This window comes from Chiloscyllium punctatum, chromosome 32 (assembly GCF_047496795.1).
Source record: "Chiloscyllium punctatum isolate Juve2018m chromosome 32, sChiPun1.3, whole genome shotgun sequence".
NCBI lineage: Eukaryota > Metazoa > Chordata > Chondrichthyes > Orectolobiformes > Hemiscylliidae > Chiloscyllium > Chiloscyllium punctatum.
In genome coordinates this window covers 26,837,035-26,858,050 of record NC_092770.1, presented here as the reverse complement: position 1 = coordinate 26,858,050, position 21,016 = coordinate 26,837,035, and the positions used below count along the sequence as shown (strand labels likewise).

At 38.6% G+C, this 21,016-nt stretch overlaps 1 protein-coding gene across 2 annotated transcripts in view; it reads right to left on the bottom strand.

Annotated features, from left to right (window-relative positions):
* LOC140457998 (leucine-rich repeats and immunoglobulin-like domains protein 3) overlaps positions 1-20,664 on the bottom strand; it is a 60,777-nt gene extending 40,113 nt beyond the window's left edge. For both annotated transcript variants that reach the window (XM_072551926.1, XM_072551927.1), the window contains exons 1-3: positions 20,456-20,664; positions 2,171-2,242; positions 1,999-2,073 (exon numbers count right to left, since the gene is read on the bottom strand). In XM_072551926.1, coding sequence (XP_072408027.1) covers positions 1,999-2,073; positions 2,171-2,242; positions 20,456-20,649 — 341 coding nt within the window. In that variant the 5' untranslated portion in view covers positions 20,650-20,664. The remainder of the gene's footprint in view (positions 1-1,998; positions 2,074-2,170; positions 2,243-20,455) is intronic.
* Between the last annotated feature and the right edge of the window lie 352 nt (positions 20,665-21,016).

The window sequence follows — 21,016 nt, the reverse complement described above, 5'->3', positions numbered from 1 at the left end:
TGGGGCATGTATCGATATAGGCAGGGAAAATTGTGGTTTAGAAACCAATCGCGTAACACAGTTGGGATGCTACACTAGGCCCCAACTTCCTTAAATTAGGAGTGGCAAAAGAAAATAACAGATAGGTTTCCCTTTTCCAACCAGTATGCATCAAAAGTAAACATGTGAAGACAGGGGAAAAAGGTGAAATAGATTACAGTAACGCTTTGAAGTTGGAATGCATTAGTGCAATCTTCAAAATTAGGTAGCATCAAAGAAAAGGAAGGTTACCAAGTATGTTATCCTACTGAATTATTTGCTTCAAGTCTTCAATGGCAACATACAGTGTTAAATTATGGGACAAAACAGTGACTTTAATATGCCAGAGTTTCATTTCTAAACTGAAATAATGGCTCGACAGTGCACAGGTGCTATACTCTGTCACTTAACACAAAGGAAGAAGTTCTAACTACATTTTCTTGCACAAATGTTATCTGAAGAAATACGCATGTTGATCTATGTTTACTCCTGGAGAAAAACACAAGCATAGTTAAACTAAATTGTGCATGAATATCTTCTCCAAAATGATAGGACAATTGGAGGTCTGGGTTCACATGCCATGTCTGCAATCGTGATTTGAAAATACACTTCGACAGCTACAGATGTTTTATTAAGATTTTTCTGCTTTTAACAGCAACTTTGAGATCTTTTTAACCTTCGCTAGCAAAAAAATGCAGATGCTAAAAGCAATGACACTGAACGCAAGGAATATGGGAGTAAATCACGAAGTTGGGCAACATTTCTTTAATAGTTAATATTCACCATATTAAAAAAACACACCTTGGTACTATCAGCTATATTGCACATAATAAACACTATACATTCTGGTTGCTTCAAGGTTTAAAATGCACAATTTTTAAAAATATAATATCACTGGATTCCTTACTTTTCAGATATGTGCTCTTTTTTCACCCAAGGAAACTATAAAACTGGTATCAGACAAATGTATCGGATGGTTAATTTGGCAGAGTCGTGGGTTCTCAGCTATAACCAGGATTACAACAAAGAACCTGAGCATCAATGGATGTACACACCTCTTTCCTTCCTCTAAATCTCATTCTAACTACTTAAAAACATAGTTTATAAGGCATTCAAATTGTAATTCCTCTGTGCATCACCTGCCATATCATTTTCATGCTAATGCTGTGTACAGGCAGTGTGAAAAATTCAGTACAGGTTTCTGAATTCAAACTGCAGCCAAACAGTGCAACTAATTACACATCACCAGCTAACTATCATCGCACGCATAAATGCTGCATTTAAAAGCCAGTCATGACAAACTTTGGATTGAGCTTGTATATCCAGCTCAGTTTCAATCCTAGTATTTGTAGCTCCCTTACCCTGGTGACAGTCATAACCCCAACACAAGTTCACAGATGCGAGTTCTTACACATTAGGTAGCATATCAAAGCTTTCCAACAGCAAAACCCAATTCAAAAGTTGAAGATATACAGAACCTTACACAATATATTATTTTGAAGTGCAGTGGCTATTTTGTAGACAAATGATGCAATATTGTTTATCAGCCAGTTCCTACAGACTCACGGCAGGATTGCTCGTTCTATTCGGAGCTATAGGAACCAGGTTATCGAAAAACTACTTTTCTACAAATAATGCATATTTATTTTGCCACCTGAACAGAAACTGTGGTTTAAGCCACCTGTCCAGCTCATCCAGTGAGCAGCACTTTCAAACAATGTAACACAATTCAGGAAACACTTTAAATGAAAGGCTTAGATTATCATTTTAAACATGGAAGAGATACTGTATCCATAATCCTCTAACACCGAGACCAGTGTTAACCAGACACATTCCTCAAATAACAGATCAAAGTGTAAAATGTGTTGATTATTTCTTCTTCTGAACTGTCCAGTTTCCATGGATACCACCGCAACATATGTCTGGGAACACCATAAATTTCAAAAAAGGTAGAACGTAATATAAAAATTTGATACTCACAGTGAAAGAATGGTAATGTTTGAAGCCATAATTCCGAAGTTCGGCACTTCAGTTAATTCATTGTGGGTTATTTTTCTGAAAGTCAAAAATCAGTTTTTAATAAAGATAACTTTTATCACCAAAACTTCAAACTTAGATCACACTTATCTCTTACAGGAAGAGTGCCACTTACACTTCGTGTAAATTGTGAAGATTGTTAAATAAGCTGCTGTTGATGGAAGTAATTCGATTGTGGCTCAAATCCCTGTAAAATATAAACACATTACAGATTAATGTGGAATTCTATTTCAATGTGTGTAATTTACAACAAAATAACAGTTAAAACAATAGTGGAGTCATGGGAAAATCAGATACAAATCTTCACTCATCAAACTGAATTTTTAAACGAACTACAATGTATATATAATACACATGGATTCAAGATGGCGCTGACACAGGGCAACACTTTGAGAGTTCTCTACAGCAGATCTTATTTTCACATTTCTTACTTTCACCACTTTTATACCTCAGTCTGTACAAATCTAATGTTGATCTTGCTTTTTACGCATTTTCACTGCTGCCGTAACTTTGTATTTCTTGTTCTGTTCGATCATCCTATGATCTCTGTACATGATGATCCGCTTTTACTGCATGCAAAATAAAACTTTTCACTGTACTTAGGTATATGTGATAATAGCAAACCAAATCAAAGTTGAAATAATAAGTAATTTATTGCCAGCATGGTGGTAAACATATGTATGCAGTAGGATGAGTTTGGAATACACAACAAGAAAGTCAAAGGTTTCTAAGCAAGTCAACAGTGGAACTACAATTACACTCATTGTTCCCACACTTGGATGAAATGGCTAGGTTTCCTTCTCTGCTTTCTACCAATTCATAGCAGGAATTATTTGTGTAGTGCTTTGATCCAGGACGTTATAGCTTCTAAACATACGACAAAATGGAAACTGGAACATAGCGACAAACTTTGGAGCAAAACATTGAGCCAAACTGTGACTATCCAGGTTAACTTGATAAATGATGTGTCAGGTCATATTGTAGCAGTACACAACAATCATAAGAGCTATTAGTGCCAAAGTAACTAAGCCCCAGAACGGAAACAGTATTGTCTTCAGAAAATAGGCACTTAAAAACAATACCAGCATAATGCTGTTGCTTGATATACTTAAGCATGAAACACAAGATGTTTGTAATGTATTAAATCTCACCAAAAATGTTACCTTTTTCAGCCAATGAGGGACAAGTGTTTAAACTGTTATCATGCTGTTGGGACAATTTCTACTAATAGAAAACACATGATGCTACACCATGCTGATTGACACACCTCTAAGCATTAGACACATGCTGGAGTGAGGGCTAAGAAAGGAAAATCAAATCAAAACACCATCATTTTTCACAACTGAAGTTTCCCAAACATACAAATGAAATCTTGGATATAATGAACTAGGACACTAAGTTTACAAGTTTCCAATACCACAGGGCATATCTCAGAATTAAAGGCTGAAAACTTTCACTTACTCCTTACGCCGTACAATGTTCATTTGAAATAATTGGGTTTCTAACTTAATATTTGGTTTGACAACACTTTAAAGAGACAAAAAAAATGAAGAATAAAGGGAGTGTTTTCAGCTAGACAATCTGCAACTCGTGGTGTGCCACAGTGCTGGGGTCACAATTATTTACAACATATATTAATGACTTGGATAAAGAAAGCAAATGTATTACAGCCAAATTTATGGATGACACAAACGGAAGTGGGTAGGCAAGCTATGAGGACAACATAGTCTGCCAAGGGATACAGGCAGGTTAAGCAAATGGGTAAAAGCTTGGTAAATGGAATGGAATGTAGGAAAATGTGAGGTCGTGAACTTTGGCAGGAAGAAGAGAGGAGCTAAATATTATTTAAAGACAGACAAAAACTGCTGAAAGCCACACAACAGAGGGATCTGGGAGTCCTTCTGCACAAATCACAAAAAGTTAGCACCCAAAGTTCAGCAGGTAATACAGAGGGCAAATGGTATGTTGGCCTTTATTTCAAAGGGAGTGGAGTATAAAATTAGGGAGGATTTGTTAAAATTGCACAAGGCACTAGTCAGACCACAGCTGGAATAATGTGAACAATTTTGGGCTGCTTAAGATATACTGGCATTGCAGGCAGTCTAGAGAAGGTTCAGAAGGCTGATACCAGACATTGAGGGACTGTCTTATGAGGAGAGGCTGAGTAAATTGGGCCTGAACTCATTGGAACACAGAAAAATGAGAGTCTAGATTAAAGTGGTGCTGGAAAAGCACAGCAGTTTAGGCAGCATCTGAGGAGCAGTAAAATTGACGTTTCGGGCAAAAGCCTTTCATCAGGAATACAGGTTTTTACCACAGAAAAATGAGAGACAACCTTGTTAAAACAAAGAGGAGAAAGTAAGGCTGCAGATGCTGGAGATCAGAGCTGAAAACGTGTTGCTGGAAAAGCGCAGCAGGTCAGGCAGCATCCAAGGAACAGGAGAATCGACATCCTGAAGAAGGGCTTATGCCCGAAACTTCAATTCTCCTGTTCCTTGGATGCTGCCTGACCTGCTGCGCTTTTCCAGCAACACATTTTCAACCTTGTTAAAACATACAAGATTCTTAGAGGATTTAACAGGCAGATGCGGAAATGTTGTTTCCCTTTGAGAGAGGGGGTTGGGGAGTGGGAAAGCGGAGAGAGACGAAGGGGTCACACATCTTAAGACAAATGAGGAGGATTTGCATCTCAGAAGGTAATGAATCTGCAGAATTCTTTACTGCACAGGGCTGTTGAGGTTAGATCATTAGGATATTCAGGACTGAGACAAACAGATGTTTATTCAGTAAGGGGATCAAGGGTTATGGGGAAAAGGTAGCAAAGTGGAATTGAGGGTTATCAGATAAGTTATGATCTCATTGAATGGCAAAGAACACCCTACGTCTGTTCCGAGGTCTCATTCTAAAGTCAGGCAGCACCTATGGAGATAAAAATTTCATGTCCCAGGTCAAAACTGATGAAAGGTCACCTCAACTTAAATATTAACCAATTCTCTCCACGGACTTCAGAGATTTACTGAATACCACCAACTTTTTAAATTTTTATTTAAAGTTTTCAAGGTCTACAACATTTTACTTTTACATTATAAAGAAAGTTTATACTAACTGAAATCAATTCTTTTGCATAAACAGCTGTGCACAATCTAGTCACGAACGTGTTTAATAAATTTTTTAAAAAACTGCAATCCATACCAGAGAATTTCAACTGAAACCTACAAAAAAAATATCTGAAGCATGTTTGAAAAGGGACCCACCAGACAGCTACAGACACGAGTAGATCTGTTCAGCTGGAGTTGCAACATGTACTGAGCTGGCAAAGGATTTAAACTACAAAATCCTTCAATTACAAAGACTGCTGTGCAATATCGCCACACTGGAGCCAGACACATTTACTTGGAGTTCAAACTCCAAACCCATCTGCAGTCTATCAGCAACTGCGAAAACAGCATTTAGCCCATTTTTAACTAAAATTTGTCCAACTACCTTTTACAAATAATTACAAAAAGTTGAAAAGACTATAGCGTACATTTAGGACTAAAAGAGTGCAAGATGGTCAATGGATTGGAGAGAAACTCAATCGGACTCAAGCTCAACGTCAAATAATCTTGTGCCCACAAGTTAAGACACACAGGTTAAACTATTGATCATTTACTTTGGAACCAATCAATCAATTCAATAAATTTAAATATAGTATTCTAAATGCAAGAAAAAATGCAGGTGAACTCTGAACTAACTTTAGTCTCCAAAACGTTAGTCAAAAAAAAATTAGGACCCAAACTACACTTTTTCCATCTGTGAAATAGCCCTTCAATCACTACTTTTACGCAATGGTTTTTAGAAAATGTAGACACTTCAGTCTGGGAGTACATAGGTGCAAGTCTCTACTAGAAGAACAGCTTGTTTTAGTAAAGGATTATATTCAGCTTAGGAATTTTCTACATATGGCAACTTGCCCTTGAAAAGTGCTGGGTCCCACTTCACATATAAATTTCTTTATACAAAAAAATCCCAAGCCAAGAGAATCACCATTTATGGAATCAGATTCTAGACAGTTGTTTTGACCAAAGTAACTAAACCTCTCAATGATTGATTTTGTTACCTTGTTCTGGCAAAATATTAGCTGAACTAGTTTTAGAAATTAACTTTCAACTTATGCTTTTGCGCTGTTTAAATTAAAAAGGTATGATCAAAACTCTATTTTGACCCACACTGATAATTTTATCATGAGAAATGAAACTCAACAATAAGCTAAATGGCCCCAATTTTAATGGCTTAACTAGAATTGCTCAGTTCTGAGATCCAAGTGATTATCCTCAGTATTTTGCCATCCATGGAATCTTAAAGTCTGCATATAAACTTCGGATCTTACCGCTCCTCAACAATGACCCTCTCTTCCCTCCTCAAGAAAGATACAAGGAATGGCCTCTCTAATGTCTCGAGGAATTAAGGGCTATGGGGAGAATGCAGGTAAGTGGAGTTGAAATGCCCATCAGCCATGATTGAATGGCGGAGTGGACTCGATGGGCCGAATGGCCTTACTTCCACTCCTGTGTTTTATGGTCTTAACACCATAATTTGCTGAGAATTGCAACCAGTTTCCATCAATTTTAAGGAGAGCAAAAGAATTGAATGGAAAATATTTTGACTTACTCTGAACTGAAATAAATAAAAATTTGTAAATAGGTTCAAAGAAACAAATACCAATCGTTTCCCTGCACAACACTCAATTGTCCAGATTAGCAGGTACAAATTTTGATCTGCAAACTTTACTGGACTATCTGATTTTGCTAAGTGATTGCTTTAGGCTAGAGAAGATAAAGAAAACTGCAAACACAGATTCAAAAATCAAACTTCACCATCCTGCTTTTTTTTCCATATAATCTGTACATTTCAATTTTTTTGTGAAATAAATAGTCATCTCTCTCCAGCTAATCCATGACAAAAATATGTTATAGTTTTACAACATTATGCATAAAAAAGTTATATTTCTTGACTCAGACTTTCCGTGATTTGACTCACTGAATGTTAGAAGTAAATAACAACTTCATTTCATTCCTTTGCAAGCACAGAATTGATAATAAATTGCCATTATCAATTTCAAAGTCATAAAAACATCTCCTTCAGCAGTTTCTAATCCAGTATACACAACCGATATTGCAACCCTTACTTGTGTAAACAGTTTTCTATTTCTAATACAACTATGAAGAACATTCTTAATGGTTTCAATGTCCTTTCTATGATGGAGTTAAAATTTACTGCATACAGGTAGTTTTTTCTGTAACACAATGGTTGCGTCATGTGCAATCCATGTTGTAGAAAAATCGCACTCTGGAAACAGCACTTAAAGTGCTGGCAATGTAATTGTATTTTCACATTTTAGAAACAATGTTCCCAATTTGTCAATCGCGTTATAACAAATTTGCGCTGACAAAACACATATTACAGTAGAATGATCTGTACTTAACTTTTTTGCACAATTTCATCTTAAAGACGAGATGGGAAAGTTTTGAAAGGACCGAAGGAGCAACTTTTTCACGCAAAAGGTGGCGAGTGTATGAAACAAACTGCCAGAGGAAGTGGAAGCTGGTAGAACTCCAACATTTGAAAGGATAGGTACATGAATAGGGAGGGTTGCGATGGATATGGGCCAAATGCTAGCAAATGGGACTAGATAAATTTTGGAAATCTGGTCAGTATGGACGAGTTGGACCAAAAGGGACTAATTCCATGCTGTACAACTCTGGGGCTCAATAACCTCTACTATTTCCACTATTTATAAATCCAAATATAAACAGCTTAATGGAAATATACATTATGATGTTATAGACTCAGCAACCTAGAGATCCATGAGGTTCGGACATCCCTAGAATAAAGCATACGCATAGGGTTCCCACTAATCCCAAAAAGAAAGAACAGCAGTTTGGGTGAGGAACTTAATAATGAGCTAACAACATGAGTGTGTGCATCGCTCACTTTGGCACTTCACATATATTTAGAATCAAATAGTAATCTGTAAAGCAGATAAAAAATGCGCTCAAATTTATGCAGTTCCTTCTCAAATCACTTCCATGAATTACGTACTAATATTTGCTCATTTAGTTTGCAAGTAATTCCTAAGCACACCATATAGTTCTTGGTTAATCATAATCCCAAACAAAATATCAACATTGTTGTGATCTCACCAGTGTACTGTGAAACTAAAGTATAAATTCCTCACACTGGTATTGGAGTCTTGTAATAAACAATATCGTTCTGACCATTTTCCTATTTATTTGCTATTCCTGCATTCTAATTTTTGAGATTTGTGCATGAGGACACAGTTCCCTCTGCAATCTCAACTTGGATAAATGCTAATGATGATTAAGTCACAAAGGCAACAAATAAACATGATCCTGATGCTGACATATGTAACAGATGAAAGGTCAGACATGAAAACCCTGATCAAACTCACTGTACTGTATGACTCTATTGGAGATGATGAACTAGTCAGTTAGTTACTAATGCAAACCCAAATAAAAATAAAATTCAGAAACAATTGTTTGCTGATTACAGAATAATCCAACAGCAATCTGGTATTTTTAAACATTGCTTAAAAAAAAATAAACATTCTTCATTAAAAAGTTCTCTGCTCTGGAACCAGCTTCAGATATTGTGGAAAATACAAATGCTGCTGATTGCAGATAGGTAAATCGCCCATCTGCAAAGCTCCATGGCATGCAACAAAATCTCTGGGTTAAGGTTAGCTCTGCAATAAACATAAGAAGCAAAGTTGTGAGTGCATATACGGTGTTTCCATATGAACAACAGATTCTAAATTCTCTCTCTCAAACCAGAATGAAGTGGAAAGAAGCACTGCAAAACTTAATAGTGAGCTCAAATCACCCAAAACAGAATCCAAAAAAATCACAGCTTCGGTTTGAGAGGATCATCACAAAATGCACTCAGGTATATTCATGATTACCTAACAAAAAAGGTATTTGGTGCACTGAAGAACAAGGAATAGTTAAGCACAAAGTCAACAGTTTGTTATTTCCCCACCTCAACTAACTAAGCCAATGTTTTTCCAAGTTTTCTCAAATATCCTATTTCTAAGGCTTGCTTGAAAAGGTGTTAACAAAGGAAGGAAATAGCGTTAAACCATAGAGAACAAACAGCCATCACTTGGAAAAAATTAATACCTCTACATATTCTTCCTGCAAGGAAGTAAGGCCACATTGTGACACAGTAAACAGTGTGCACCTGGGGTAAATGCTTGAGGCCAAAAGATTGTAAAAGGGGCTAATACTATAAGGTTAAGAGAATCACCAACTGTGTGTGTTAGAGGTTAGCAGGCATTTTCCATTTAGTCATTGGTATCTAGAGCCCGTTCTATTTTGCAAAGTAGTTTAATATCGTGGTTTAAACATCTGCATAAGTAAATCGAAATAGATTTTAATCAATGCCATAATGTGGGCAGATCTGCTAATTCAGCAAAATAAAAATGCTGGGAAGGGAGAGCAAAGCTTTAACCACTTTAAGACACCAATACTGAGTAACACATAAATCAGCCTGGTATGTTAAAAGTTTCTGGTCTGGATTGTACAGAAAAGCAGCTGTGGAGAATAGCTCATTGCCATGTGTTTTCCTTGCTGCCATGACAATAAAATCAAGGATTTTTAAAAATTGGATCTTGGGAGTTATCGCTCGAATTTCAAGAAAAAAAATGAATTTTTACTGAACCTCTTCCCTTGACATGCTATTCTTACTCTAGCACCAGAAAACAACTCAGCAATCCAAGTTGGATTTTTGTTTGACTATGGGCAAAGACATACAGAGTAAATTAACATTAATTATAAATGCAAGTTAAACAACTGTTGCTCTGTAAATTAGCCCACACACAATAGTAATTCCACTTATAATTATGAATCTTATTTCCTGATTCTGATGTAGCAATCTCAATTATACAATTATACAAGTAATAAGCCACTAGCTTTCTCTGAACTTTCTCAAATTGTTTCTTTTCTTCTAAATCAATATGTCCAGGGATGTTACAACACAATTCTAGAGCAGGGGGCACTCAAGCCCGGGCCTCTTAGCTCAGAGGTGGGGACACCACCACAAGTGTCCTCAAAGCAAACACTCCAGTACTGTCAGAGATACTGTCTTTCAGATAAGATATTAGGTATTTTATAAACAACTTATTCAGAGATGTCACTACATGCCACTGGAGCAAATGTACTTGAACATGGGCCTCCTGATTCAAAGACAGAGATATTACCATGACACCACAAAAACATTACTCTTCAGTGTACATAAATTTTAATTACTAATAGAAATTGATTTCAGGCTATTATCTAATCTTAGAAATTCATCAACAGCTTGAGCTTTGCCCTTAAAAGTTTGTAATCGCTAATTGAAGTATTGCCTGAGTAAGTCCCAGATCACCACTGTAAAACATGTGTGGTCTGAGAAGTGATCATTTTCCTGCTGCAATGAATTACTTTGTCTTAGTCCTTGGCCACACTTCTATTACTTGTTCCTTCAGCCTTGCCCTGAGGGAAGGCAGATAGTCTAGAACATCAAAAGGGCATAGACAAATTGGTAAAATGGGCAGATGAAGGTCAGATGGACCAATAAGTAGTAATTTATTTTGCTTAGAAGAACAAAGGGACAGAATGAACATTACAGTTCTCAAGAAGGTGCAAATAGGTTAAATAAGCAGTGAATAAAGCACCTAGTACTGGTTCCAGTTTTGGGGCCACACTTTAAGGAGGATGAGAAAACACTGAACAGTGTGCACAAAAAACAACACAATGGTTCCAGAGACAATGAACTTAAATTGTGAAGATTTATTTGAATTAAAACAGAGGAACCTTGATTATCCAAAGGACATAGGCAGGTAGTATTTCATTTGGTTTTAATTGAATTCTGGATAATCGAGATTCTTCTTTAGATAGGAAGAAATTTCCTGCTCTCAAAAGGATCAAGCATAAGAGGGAACAGATTTGTGGTAATTTGCCAAAGAAGCAACAGTGGTGAGATAAAACATTATCGTTTAGAATTCATGGCCTGCATGTAGTGTAAACAGTTAATATTTGGCAAATAAAAAGTCAATGGAGTGTTATTTGATAAGGAACAAAGAAGAGAGAGAAGGGAGGAGAACTGATGCAGACAAGAGTGAAATAATTGGGTCCTTCTGAATTTCGACTGAATTTATTGTCACATGTACCTAGACACAGTGAAAAACTTTGTCTTGCGAGCAATACAGGCAGATCACATAGTTAATGGCATAGATAAATAAATAATAGGTAAACAGTGGCAAAACAAAAGTACAGATACAGACAAATGCTATGAGTTTGACAGTGCATTCAGTATTCCAACAACAGAAGGGTAGAAACTGTTTTGAAACCGGCTGGTGCGTGTGTTCAGGCTTCCTAACCTTCTCCCCGATGGTAGAGGCTGTAGAAAAGCATTACCAGGGTGGGACTGCACCCTTCTTTATTCTTTTTTTCCCATGGATATGAGTATTTATGACATTGCACCATTTGTTGCACATCCCTTAATTGCCGTAGAACTAAGTGGCTTATAGATATCATTTCAGACAGAAGGTAACAGTGAACCATATTGTTGTGGATCTGGAATCACATACAGTTCAGACTGGCGAGAATGGCAGATTTACTACCCCAAAGGCCATTAGATTAGATTCGATTCCCTGCAGTGTGGAAACAGGCCCTTCGGCCCAACAAGTCCACAGTGACCCTCCGAAAGTGAACCTGATGAGTTTTAAAATTACAGATTAATGATAATATAGTCACCATTACTGAGATCAGTTTCATATTGCAGATTTTTAAATTGAATTCAAGATTTCCCCAGTTGCATTCATACCCAATCTTCACAGAAGTAGCCTGGACCTCTGGATCATTGACATCCTTCAGGCACCTCTACACAACCACTGTCAGAGCGCATCTAGTGTGAAGCTGCTTTAATGCTGGCCTGTGTGTTTCGCACAGGCACTGTTTCTTGACATGGGTCAACTGCTAACACTGGTTATCCCAAAGTAAATTCAGTAGATGAATGCCAAGGCCTTTGTAAAAGCAAGTTCCAAACAAGACCATTCGTCAAACTGGCAGCTTCTCATTTATTGCCCCAAAGGGTCATTTAGTTTTTTTTTAAACTGGGACATGGATTAAATGTAAATAAACCATCAGAAAACAAATGGTGAGGCATTACAACTTTGATGTCTTGTATTTTCTAGTTGCGTATTCACTAGGATTTAATAACCTTGTACAGTACAGATTCTTATATACGAAATCCAAAAAGAAAATCAGCTTGTAACAGTCAATAGTCCAAAGAACTACTCTGCAGCCATCCATAGCCATTTATGGCCTACTTCTTTTGCCTAAACAAACGTTTAAAAGGTCAGCTAACAAGTTTGTTAATTTATCAATTATCAATTAACCCTAGCTTAAGTCATGATCGTAGTTTTCATTTGGAAGTACTTCGCTGAGCAGAAGTTAATATTCTCCAACATTTGTATTTACACTGCAATTGACAGGTGTTGAAGTATTTAAAGCAATTATGGCTGTGACCACAGCTTCAAAGAACAAATAAACCAGTCAAACAGCAATCCACTGACTACAAAGAGCTAATTCAATTCGCAGAAAGTTACTCAGATGCTAACACAAGTTGAACAGCTCAGTCCAAAGAGTAAGCTCTGAAAAAAATCTATTTAGGACAGAGTCCATATTTTGGCTCCCAAATTTCTCTCACCTTCCCTTACAGTTTTCTTTCCTGAAGGCAGTAATTCACACTGAACTAGTCCTTCTCTACATTGGGGTGACCGAACGTAAACTTTGGGAACGATTCACCGAGCATCGCAGCTGGGCCCACAGGGGCTGACCAGACCTCCCAGTCACTGTCCATTTCAATTCCTCTAACCACTCCCTCTCCGACATGACCATCCTTGGCCTCCTCCATTGCCACAATGAACCACACTGCAAATTGGAGGAACACCTCATTTTCCGTCTGGGCAGCCGACAACCCAGAGGACTCAATATTGAGTTCCCCAATTTAAAATAACTTCCCTTTCCATACCCTGATTCCGTTCCCAGCCTCTCCCCATCCCTTCCACTCCTCGCTGACACCAACCGGATTCATTCCTCCCACTGACCAACCAGGTCATACCCTCTACCTGTCTTCACCTATACCCACTTCACCACCCTGTCCCTGCTACCCCATTTATCTGCAGCTCTCCCTACACCCACCCCCAGTCTTGACGGGTTACACCAGAAACGTCGACTTCTCTGCCTCCTGGCTTGCTGTGTTCTTTCAGCCTCCTGCCTGTCTATTCTAGTTCTATGGCTGGCACAGCATGTTCTGGGAGCCATTTAACAAATAAACAAATCACAGAAAATCAGGTCCTACTCTCATCATCTGCATTAGCATATTCAAGACTGAATAAATACCAATAAAAGGAATTAAAATTTCCTTTTCTCTAAAATAAGTAAATTAAGCCAAAACCAGAGCATCACTTTCAGATTGTGCTGAATCTGTCCAGTAATTTGAATGAAATTTCCTCCCCTAAAATAGTCTCACCACTTCCTTCAGAAATGTGGCAGAAATTAAACTGACAAAATTGTCCTAGGCTGACAAGAAGCTATGTATCTAAAATGACTTACATACATGAGAAAGCATACAAGTTCAGGAGATTCAAAACTAGACTTTCATTCAAATAAGCTTTACTTTTAAAGTCTGATGCTCAGGAAGTTCATCTACTGATTGTTACTAAGGGAAAATGCTATGTCACCTGTTCTTAGGACAATCATTTTGTTACCAAGGTTGAAATTGGTCTAGAATGATTACTTTTTTTGCATTATGTAGGAAAAAATAAACTTGCTCCATCTTTGCACTAGGGTTTGGGAAAGAGTGGAAATGTGTGATCAGGACTTGCTGACTTGTCGTTCTACTACATTGCAAAGAAGCATTTGGTATGAACCAGGTTTAATAGCTGCCTGAGTCATTTGCATGTGCAAAATTATTCAACCAGTAACTATGAAAACTATCCAACCTTCCTCATTCTAGTTGCATTGATTAGAGGCCAAGAGAATTTTACAGTGTTGAATACATTTTCCATTGCCGGGAAACAAAAGTACTGGCAAGTGAGTCACTGCACAACACTATTTAAACATCTCTCTCGTGCTTCTTTCCTCTTGGACTTCAATTTTTTTAATAGCCCACTAAAAGCCTCATTTCTTAGAATTACTCTGCTAACTCTTCCATTGCAGTATTTGTCTCTTCTGTAAAATACCTCTGAGTGCTTCATAAAAGGAGCTACACAAAGTGTAAATTTCTATTTAAATTACAGCACTGTATTTCTTTGAGACACTTATCAAGCTACCTAGGGAAGCACAATGTGAATAAAACAACAACCAGTTTTAAAGTACAGTACATGGATAACATGCTAATTGTATGCTGGCACCAATATCTTTTCGAATTAGAAATTTTACTTTTTCAATTGTACATTTCTGCATTTAAACTTAATACTTACTGAGGATTTAACTGACAAATTTTGGTGCCACAAAGTCCAATGCTACAAGGTTCTAACAATAGCAAGTTTTGAGAAGTTTTGTGGCTCAAGTTGAGGCCTTGTATATATGTTTGCTCGCTGAGCTGTGAAGTTCATTTCCAGATGTTTCGCCACCATACTAGGTAACTGCTTCAGTGAGCCTCCAATGAAGCACTAGTGTTAGTGACCTGCTTTCTATTTATGTTTAGGTTTCCTTGGGTTGGTGATGTCATTTCCTATGGTGATGTCAGTTCCTGTTCTTCTCCTCAGAGGGTGGTAAATGGGGTCCAAGTCAACAATAAGCAAAACTAATGTCATTTACAATGTACCTTGCAAGAACTGTAACAAACACTACATTGGACAAACAGGCAAATAAAAACTAGCCACCAGGATACATGAACATCTACTAGCAGGCATGACCCATTCTCACTAATATCCTTACATACAGACGAAGGAGGACACCACTTCGATTGGGACAACAGATCCATCCTAGGGCAAGCCAAACAGACACGCACAAGAACTCCTAGATGCATGGCATTCTAACCGGGACTTTATCAACAAACACATTTCGAGTTAGACCCCATTTACCACCCTCTGAGAAAAAGAACAAGAAATGACATCACCACAGGAACTGATATCACTAAACCAATGAAACTGAAATACATAAATAGAAAGCAGGACACTAACACCAGTGCTTCAACGCGGTTCACTAATGATGTTACCTACTATGGAGACAAAACGTCCGAAAAAGAACTTTCCAGCTCAGCAAGCAAACTTACATACAGGTTCTAACAACGAATTAAGGAATCTTGGAGGTCAATCAATTTCCATAAGGCTTCCACAAGTACAGAACAGCTAGCAACACAGGAGGTTATCAAAGCATCTGCAGATGACATCAAACATGGTTTACATAACAGACTGTTGCACCAATGGGGTATCAGTTCAAAGACAGAATAGGCTAAGTAGAGTGCAAGTTAGTTACAAGTGTAAATCTTATTTCAGTTAAAGGACAGGTAGGTGAATTGTTGAAGTGTTAGAGATGGTGAATAGGGAAAAAAAAATTGATACACAAACAAATGTTAATTCATTCTTATTGAGGAGAGTGCAATTAAAAGCGTTGGACATGAAAAACTTCAATATGGCCACAGCAAAGGAAATCCTGAATACTGAGAATTAGTTTTAGTTTCAGTATTCATAATACAAGGAATATAACCCAAATGAAAGTGCCCAAGCAAGTCCCTGAATTTTCATTTAATGTTAAGATGATCTACTTCAAGGCATCACTCCCTTGCAAATCAAAACAGAAAATCTTGGGACAAGTCTGTTTAGATCTGGTTAGGAAATTGAGGGGAGAAGCATTAAAGAAATGATCCCCTAAAACAACTGAACAATTAGTTTGGATCAGGGCAACATAAACACTAATAGCAATGTCCAAAGAGAGAAAAGAGGTGGAGCTTTGTTTCCGTAACCTAGATGATGCTTATTTAGTGCATTTGATCTTTAAAGGACGTAGCTGTGTACAAACTGGCTGCTGTGTTTATCTATTGTATCCCAGAAGTAACTAATTAGCTGTGAAGTGCTTCAAGATGTTCTGAAGACATGAAAAGATTTGTCTAAATTTAAATCCTTCCTGGTATTGTTAGTAATCAGTTTCCAAACTTCCAAAAACAATTCTAGCATAACAGCACGAACTGGAAGAATTTTACCTTTTCAGAAGAGATGGGTCAATTTTGCCTGAAGAGTTGCTATCCCGTGCCCTGTACACACATGGCTAGCTGCACTTGGATGTGAATTGTATGAAAGGTTTCCTCAATTTAATGGATTGTTTTTCCTCAGGAAATATTAGATTGATAGTGAATGTGTTTAATAAGCATTTACATACTGATAACATTAACACAGTTTGGTATAAACAGCAGAAATGCTCAGATATTTGAAAAACTGTCAGAATTCTCCAAAGGGTGATCACACGATGTGCACCAAAAGCAATGTTAGTAATTGTTTACACAACTGGAAACTATTCACAGCTGCTCTTCTCATCAACACTTCTGTACTAAACAAGAGGAATGCACGGATACAAGTCCACATCTCTAAAATGCCTAGAATAATGGAACAATTCAAACATCACTATCCAGCTGCCGCATTAACTTCATTGTTAGCTCATATTTTGTACAATACAAAGCTATTAGCTTTCAGAAAACATGGTGAAGTAATTTCCACATCCAACATGTTGCTTTGAATAAAATGTGCTATATTCAATTGTGGATCAGATATTATCAAAAAGAGAAATCTTAACCATATATAAATTAGAATTTGAGCTGTTCCATGATGTTTAACAAAACTAAACTTAGAAAAAATTATTTCATGTTTGGAAGAAATGGCATTTCATAGCAACTAAAATTCAAAGTACAATAAAATGCCTTAAAAGCAAAGAACTGCAGACACTGGAGACCTGAAACAAATGAAAACAGAAAACGCTGGAAAACTCGTCAAGTCTGACAGTGGCTGTGGAGAGAAAACATAGTTAATGTTTTCGTTAACTGCTTTGCTCACCACAGATGCAAATGCTGCCACAATAAAATGCCTTATTCAATTTTCTGAATAGAAGTAAACTTGCCTGGTTACAAGTCAAGTTTAATACAACTAAATCTGTATCTCAGCAAAAGAATAGTACAATGTTAGAATTTACTTCCAATATGACAGAATATACAAGAATCTATTTAATATGTAACCTTTATAAAAAGTATAGAAATTTTACTTTAACAAAAGACATGTTTCCTATAAATCAAGTAACTTACTTTGAAAATCCATTGCCTTTTTGACAATCCTAGGGATTGTTGTCAGTGTGTAAATGCTTATTAAACATATTCAATATCAATCTAATTTTTCCTGAGGAAAAACAATCCATTAAATTGAGGAAACCTTTCATACAATTCACATCCTAGTGCAGCTAGTCATGTGTGTACAGGCCACGGGATAGCAACTCTTCAGGCAAAATTGACCGATCTCTTCCGAAAAGGTAAAACTCTTCTAGTTCATGCTGTTATGCTAGAATTGTTTTTGGAAGTTTGGGGACTGATTGTTAGTTATCCCTAGTTAATCCTTCAAAGTTGTTCACTCCACTGACACTGAAATGCTTAGAAAGTAAGTTAAAAGAGCTATTCAGGTATTATGAACAGGGCAGCATGGATTCCAGATGAGGTAATTTGAAGGAATTAGCCACAACTAATTGCAAGTCTCCCTACTTTGTTCAACATTTAGGCCCTTTTCAGTACATATTCAGGTACAGTGGGGAGTTGCAAAACGTTTGATCGTCAATCCTATGACTTCCTTACAGACAGTAGTTTATCAATATTACATGAAACTTCAATTATCTTCTCCCCATCTTTCCTGTTGGTTTTTCTTCTATATTCTTTCTGCCAATAATCTTTGCATAACTAGGATGTGTAATATTACTACGCAGTCACTTCACCAAAAGGGCCTTGCTCATTCCTGAAGAAGGGCTTATGCCCGAAACGTCGATTCTCCTGCTCCATTAATGCTGCCTGACCTGCTGCGCTTTTCTAGCAACACACTTTTCAGCTTGTATTGGTGTCTGTATGGCAAACTATTCCATTACAGAAAGCATCACAAACCAAGTGCAATTCTCTCCTCAAGAGAATTACTGTACTTTCTGCATCTGTCCTGTACCTTTGTATGGTATCCATGATGTGGAGGTGCTGGTGTTGGACTGGATTGGACAAAGTTTAAATATCGCAACATCAGGTTATAGTCCAACAGATTTATTTGGATGCACTAGCTTTCAGAGTGCCGCTCCTTCATCAGCCAAGTGAAGGAGCAGCGCTCTGAAAGCTAGTGCTTCCAAATCAACCTGTTGGATTACAACCCGGTGTTGTGATTTTTAACCTTGCACGGTATGGCATTTCAATGGTTCATCCAAATATGTAATTTCCTTACCTCTACCACTATTTTAGGCAGCGGATTTCAGGTGCCCACCACTGTCTGGGGTGAAAGAAAAACTCTCCTCCAAACGCTGCTAAATCTCTTGATCCTTACCTAAAGTGAACATCCCCTTTGGTTACTGACCCTTTTCCTGCAGGGGAAGTGCTTCCCCTGTCTACACTCCTAAGAGCTCCGTACACCTCAATCAGGTAACCTCCTCAATGCTAAAACACAGCACTAGAGAAACTGCCAGACAAATCAGCTGAGTTTCTCCAGCATGTTCCGTACGTTTTTAAAAAAAAACAGGTATTCCGCATCCCTAGTACTTTGCGTATGTCTGATCCTGTACAAAACGGCGGCAGAAACGAAACAGAAAAAAATTCCTCTGAACTTTGGAGGACAACACGAGAGGTTATGCACTGAGATTTTTCGACTGCAATTACGTGCCACCTCCCCCCACTCGTTGACTTGTATCTCTTTGAAGACTGTGCATTAGACGATGTAGAGAATACACAAATTCATGGCTTGCAACACTCAGACGGACGGTCCATGTCTCTTGCAGATCGAACTTTGTAGGGCTAACAGGATAAGGTGTAAGATGGGAGGCAAGCATTTAAATGTTTCGACTGCATTTATCCTTCACCTCCTCGTTTTCTTATTTGCTCAGTGCATAACTGACTTCATACTTTCTGCAAAGCTTAAATCTGAATGTATAACACTCGGGCGGACGGTTCAGATGAGCAACTTGCGGCTCCAGGTTTGTGGAGGAGGTAACACGAAAAGATGGGGGCAGTCTTACATAGATATATGTCTATTACAATTGTACCCCACATCCCCAAAAGCTCTCCTTCTGCTGTACTGTATGCTCCGTGCATAGACAATGTTGCGCAGTGCATACCTGTGGATTCAGAAACAAACTGAGCGAAACTCAGTAGGTCTAGCAGCATCGTCGGAGAGAAAAAAAGTTAACGTTTGCAAGAAGGATCACTGGACTCGAAACGTTAACGCTGCTCTCTCCAGCTAAGCCTTTTTTTTTCCTGTGGGTGTTTCAGATCTTTAGCATTGAGGGTTCTTTGTTTTATTTTTAATTATAAAATGCAAAATTGGGGGTGATTTAACCATGCAACGAGGGAGGGGTGGAGGAAAGAGGAGTTCGCTTGCATTGTTGATGCAGGCGCTCGAACGCAATGTAGCCTTACAATAACAAGAATAAAAAAAACTGAGTTAATCACGCTCTGGAGAGAGGAGAGAATAGAGTTTGCATTGTATATCATACACTGAGGGGAAGGCGGGTGAATGGAAAGAGAGAAGAGTTTGCACTGTCTCGGATGCACGCACCCTAACACAATGTACTGACTCTCAGCTTCCAGAAATAAAAAAAAACTGGTCTGAATCGTGCAACGAGAGTTTGCCTTGTCTACGATGCACCGACTCTGATCTCGCAGCAACAAGAAAAATAATACTTCAATCACACGAGAGGAAGGATAGAAAGAAAAATGTTTGCATTGTATACAATGCATGCACCCCAACGGGATGCACCAAAACAACTTTGTAACAACAGTGGTTTAATGAGACACCGAGACAGACGGAAGGGTAGCAAGAGAACAGAGTTTGCACTGCACCCCAACGAGATGCACCAACTTTCACAACAACAATGGAAGTCTTGGTTTAACGAGGCATCGGGACGGGTTGCGGGGGGTAAGAGTAAAGGAAAAGAAAGTTTGCATCGCAGACGATGCACCAACTTTCACAACAACAATAGAAGTAGTGGCTTAACGAGGCATCGGGAGGTGTTGTGAAGGGGGGGTGGGAAAGAGTGTAGAAAGAGAAGAAAGTTTGCATCGCACACGATGCACGCACCCCAACGGGATGCACCAACTCTCGCCTTGCACGTAACAATACGGAGTAAGTACTCACAGGCGGACGGTCCAGGCGGGCAGTGGCGCCGGTCCCCGGCTGAGTTTCCTCCGGCTGCAGTCCAGCAGGCGGGCAGCGCACGAGCAGCGGGCCGGGCAGGCGCGAGGCGGCTCGCGGTCACCCAGCAGCGCGAGCGCCCCGCTCGCCCACAGCACGAGCGCCGCCATCCACAGGCGCCTGGCCGTCGCCGACATGCCTCCCCTTTCTCTCGATTCCACCCCCCCTCCTCCCCTCAGCTGCAACTGTACTCCCTCCCCTCAACGAACTTCCTTCGAAATCCACCTTTCGGATCGGACGGTAGGTTGTTTCCCCCCTCCCCCCTTCTCCTTTTCACTCGTTTATTTCGGTTTCGCTTCGCGGCTCCGGGAAGAAGGTCCCGTCCGACTCCGGACAAACAAAAACTTTTCTTCGACAACTTTCTCGTTCACACGAGGGTGAGGGAGAATCTGTATTAGAGATGTAGATGCGCGTGTAAATATATGTATATATATTCTGAAACGTTTTTTTGTCTGAAAGCCAGCTGATTGTTTTGTTTTCCTGAGTAAATCCCAGTCTTGTATT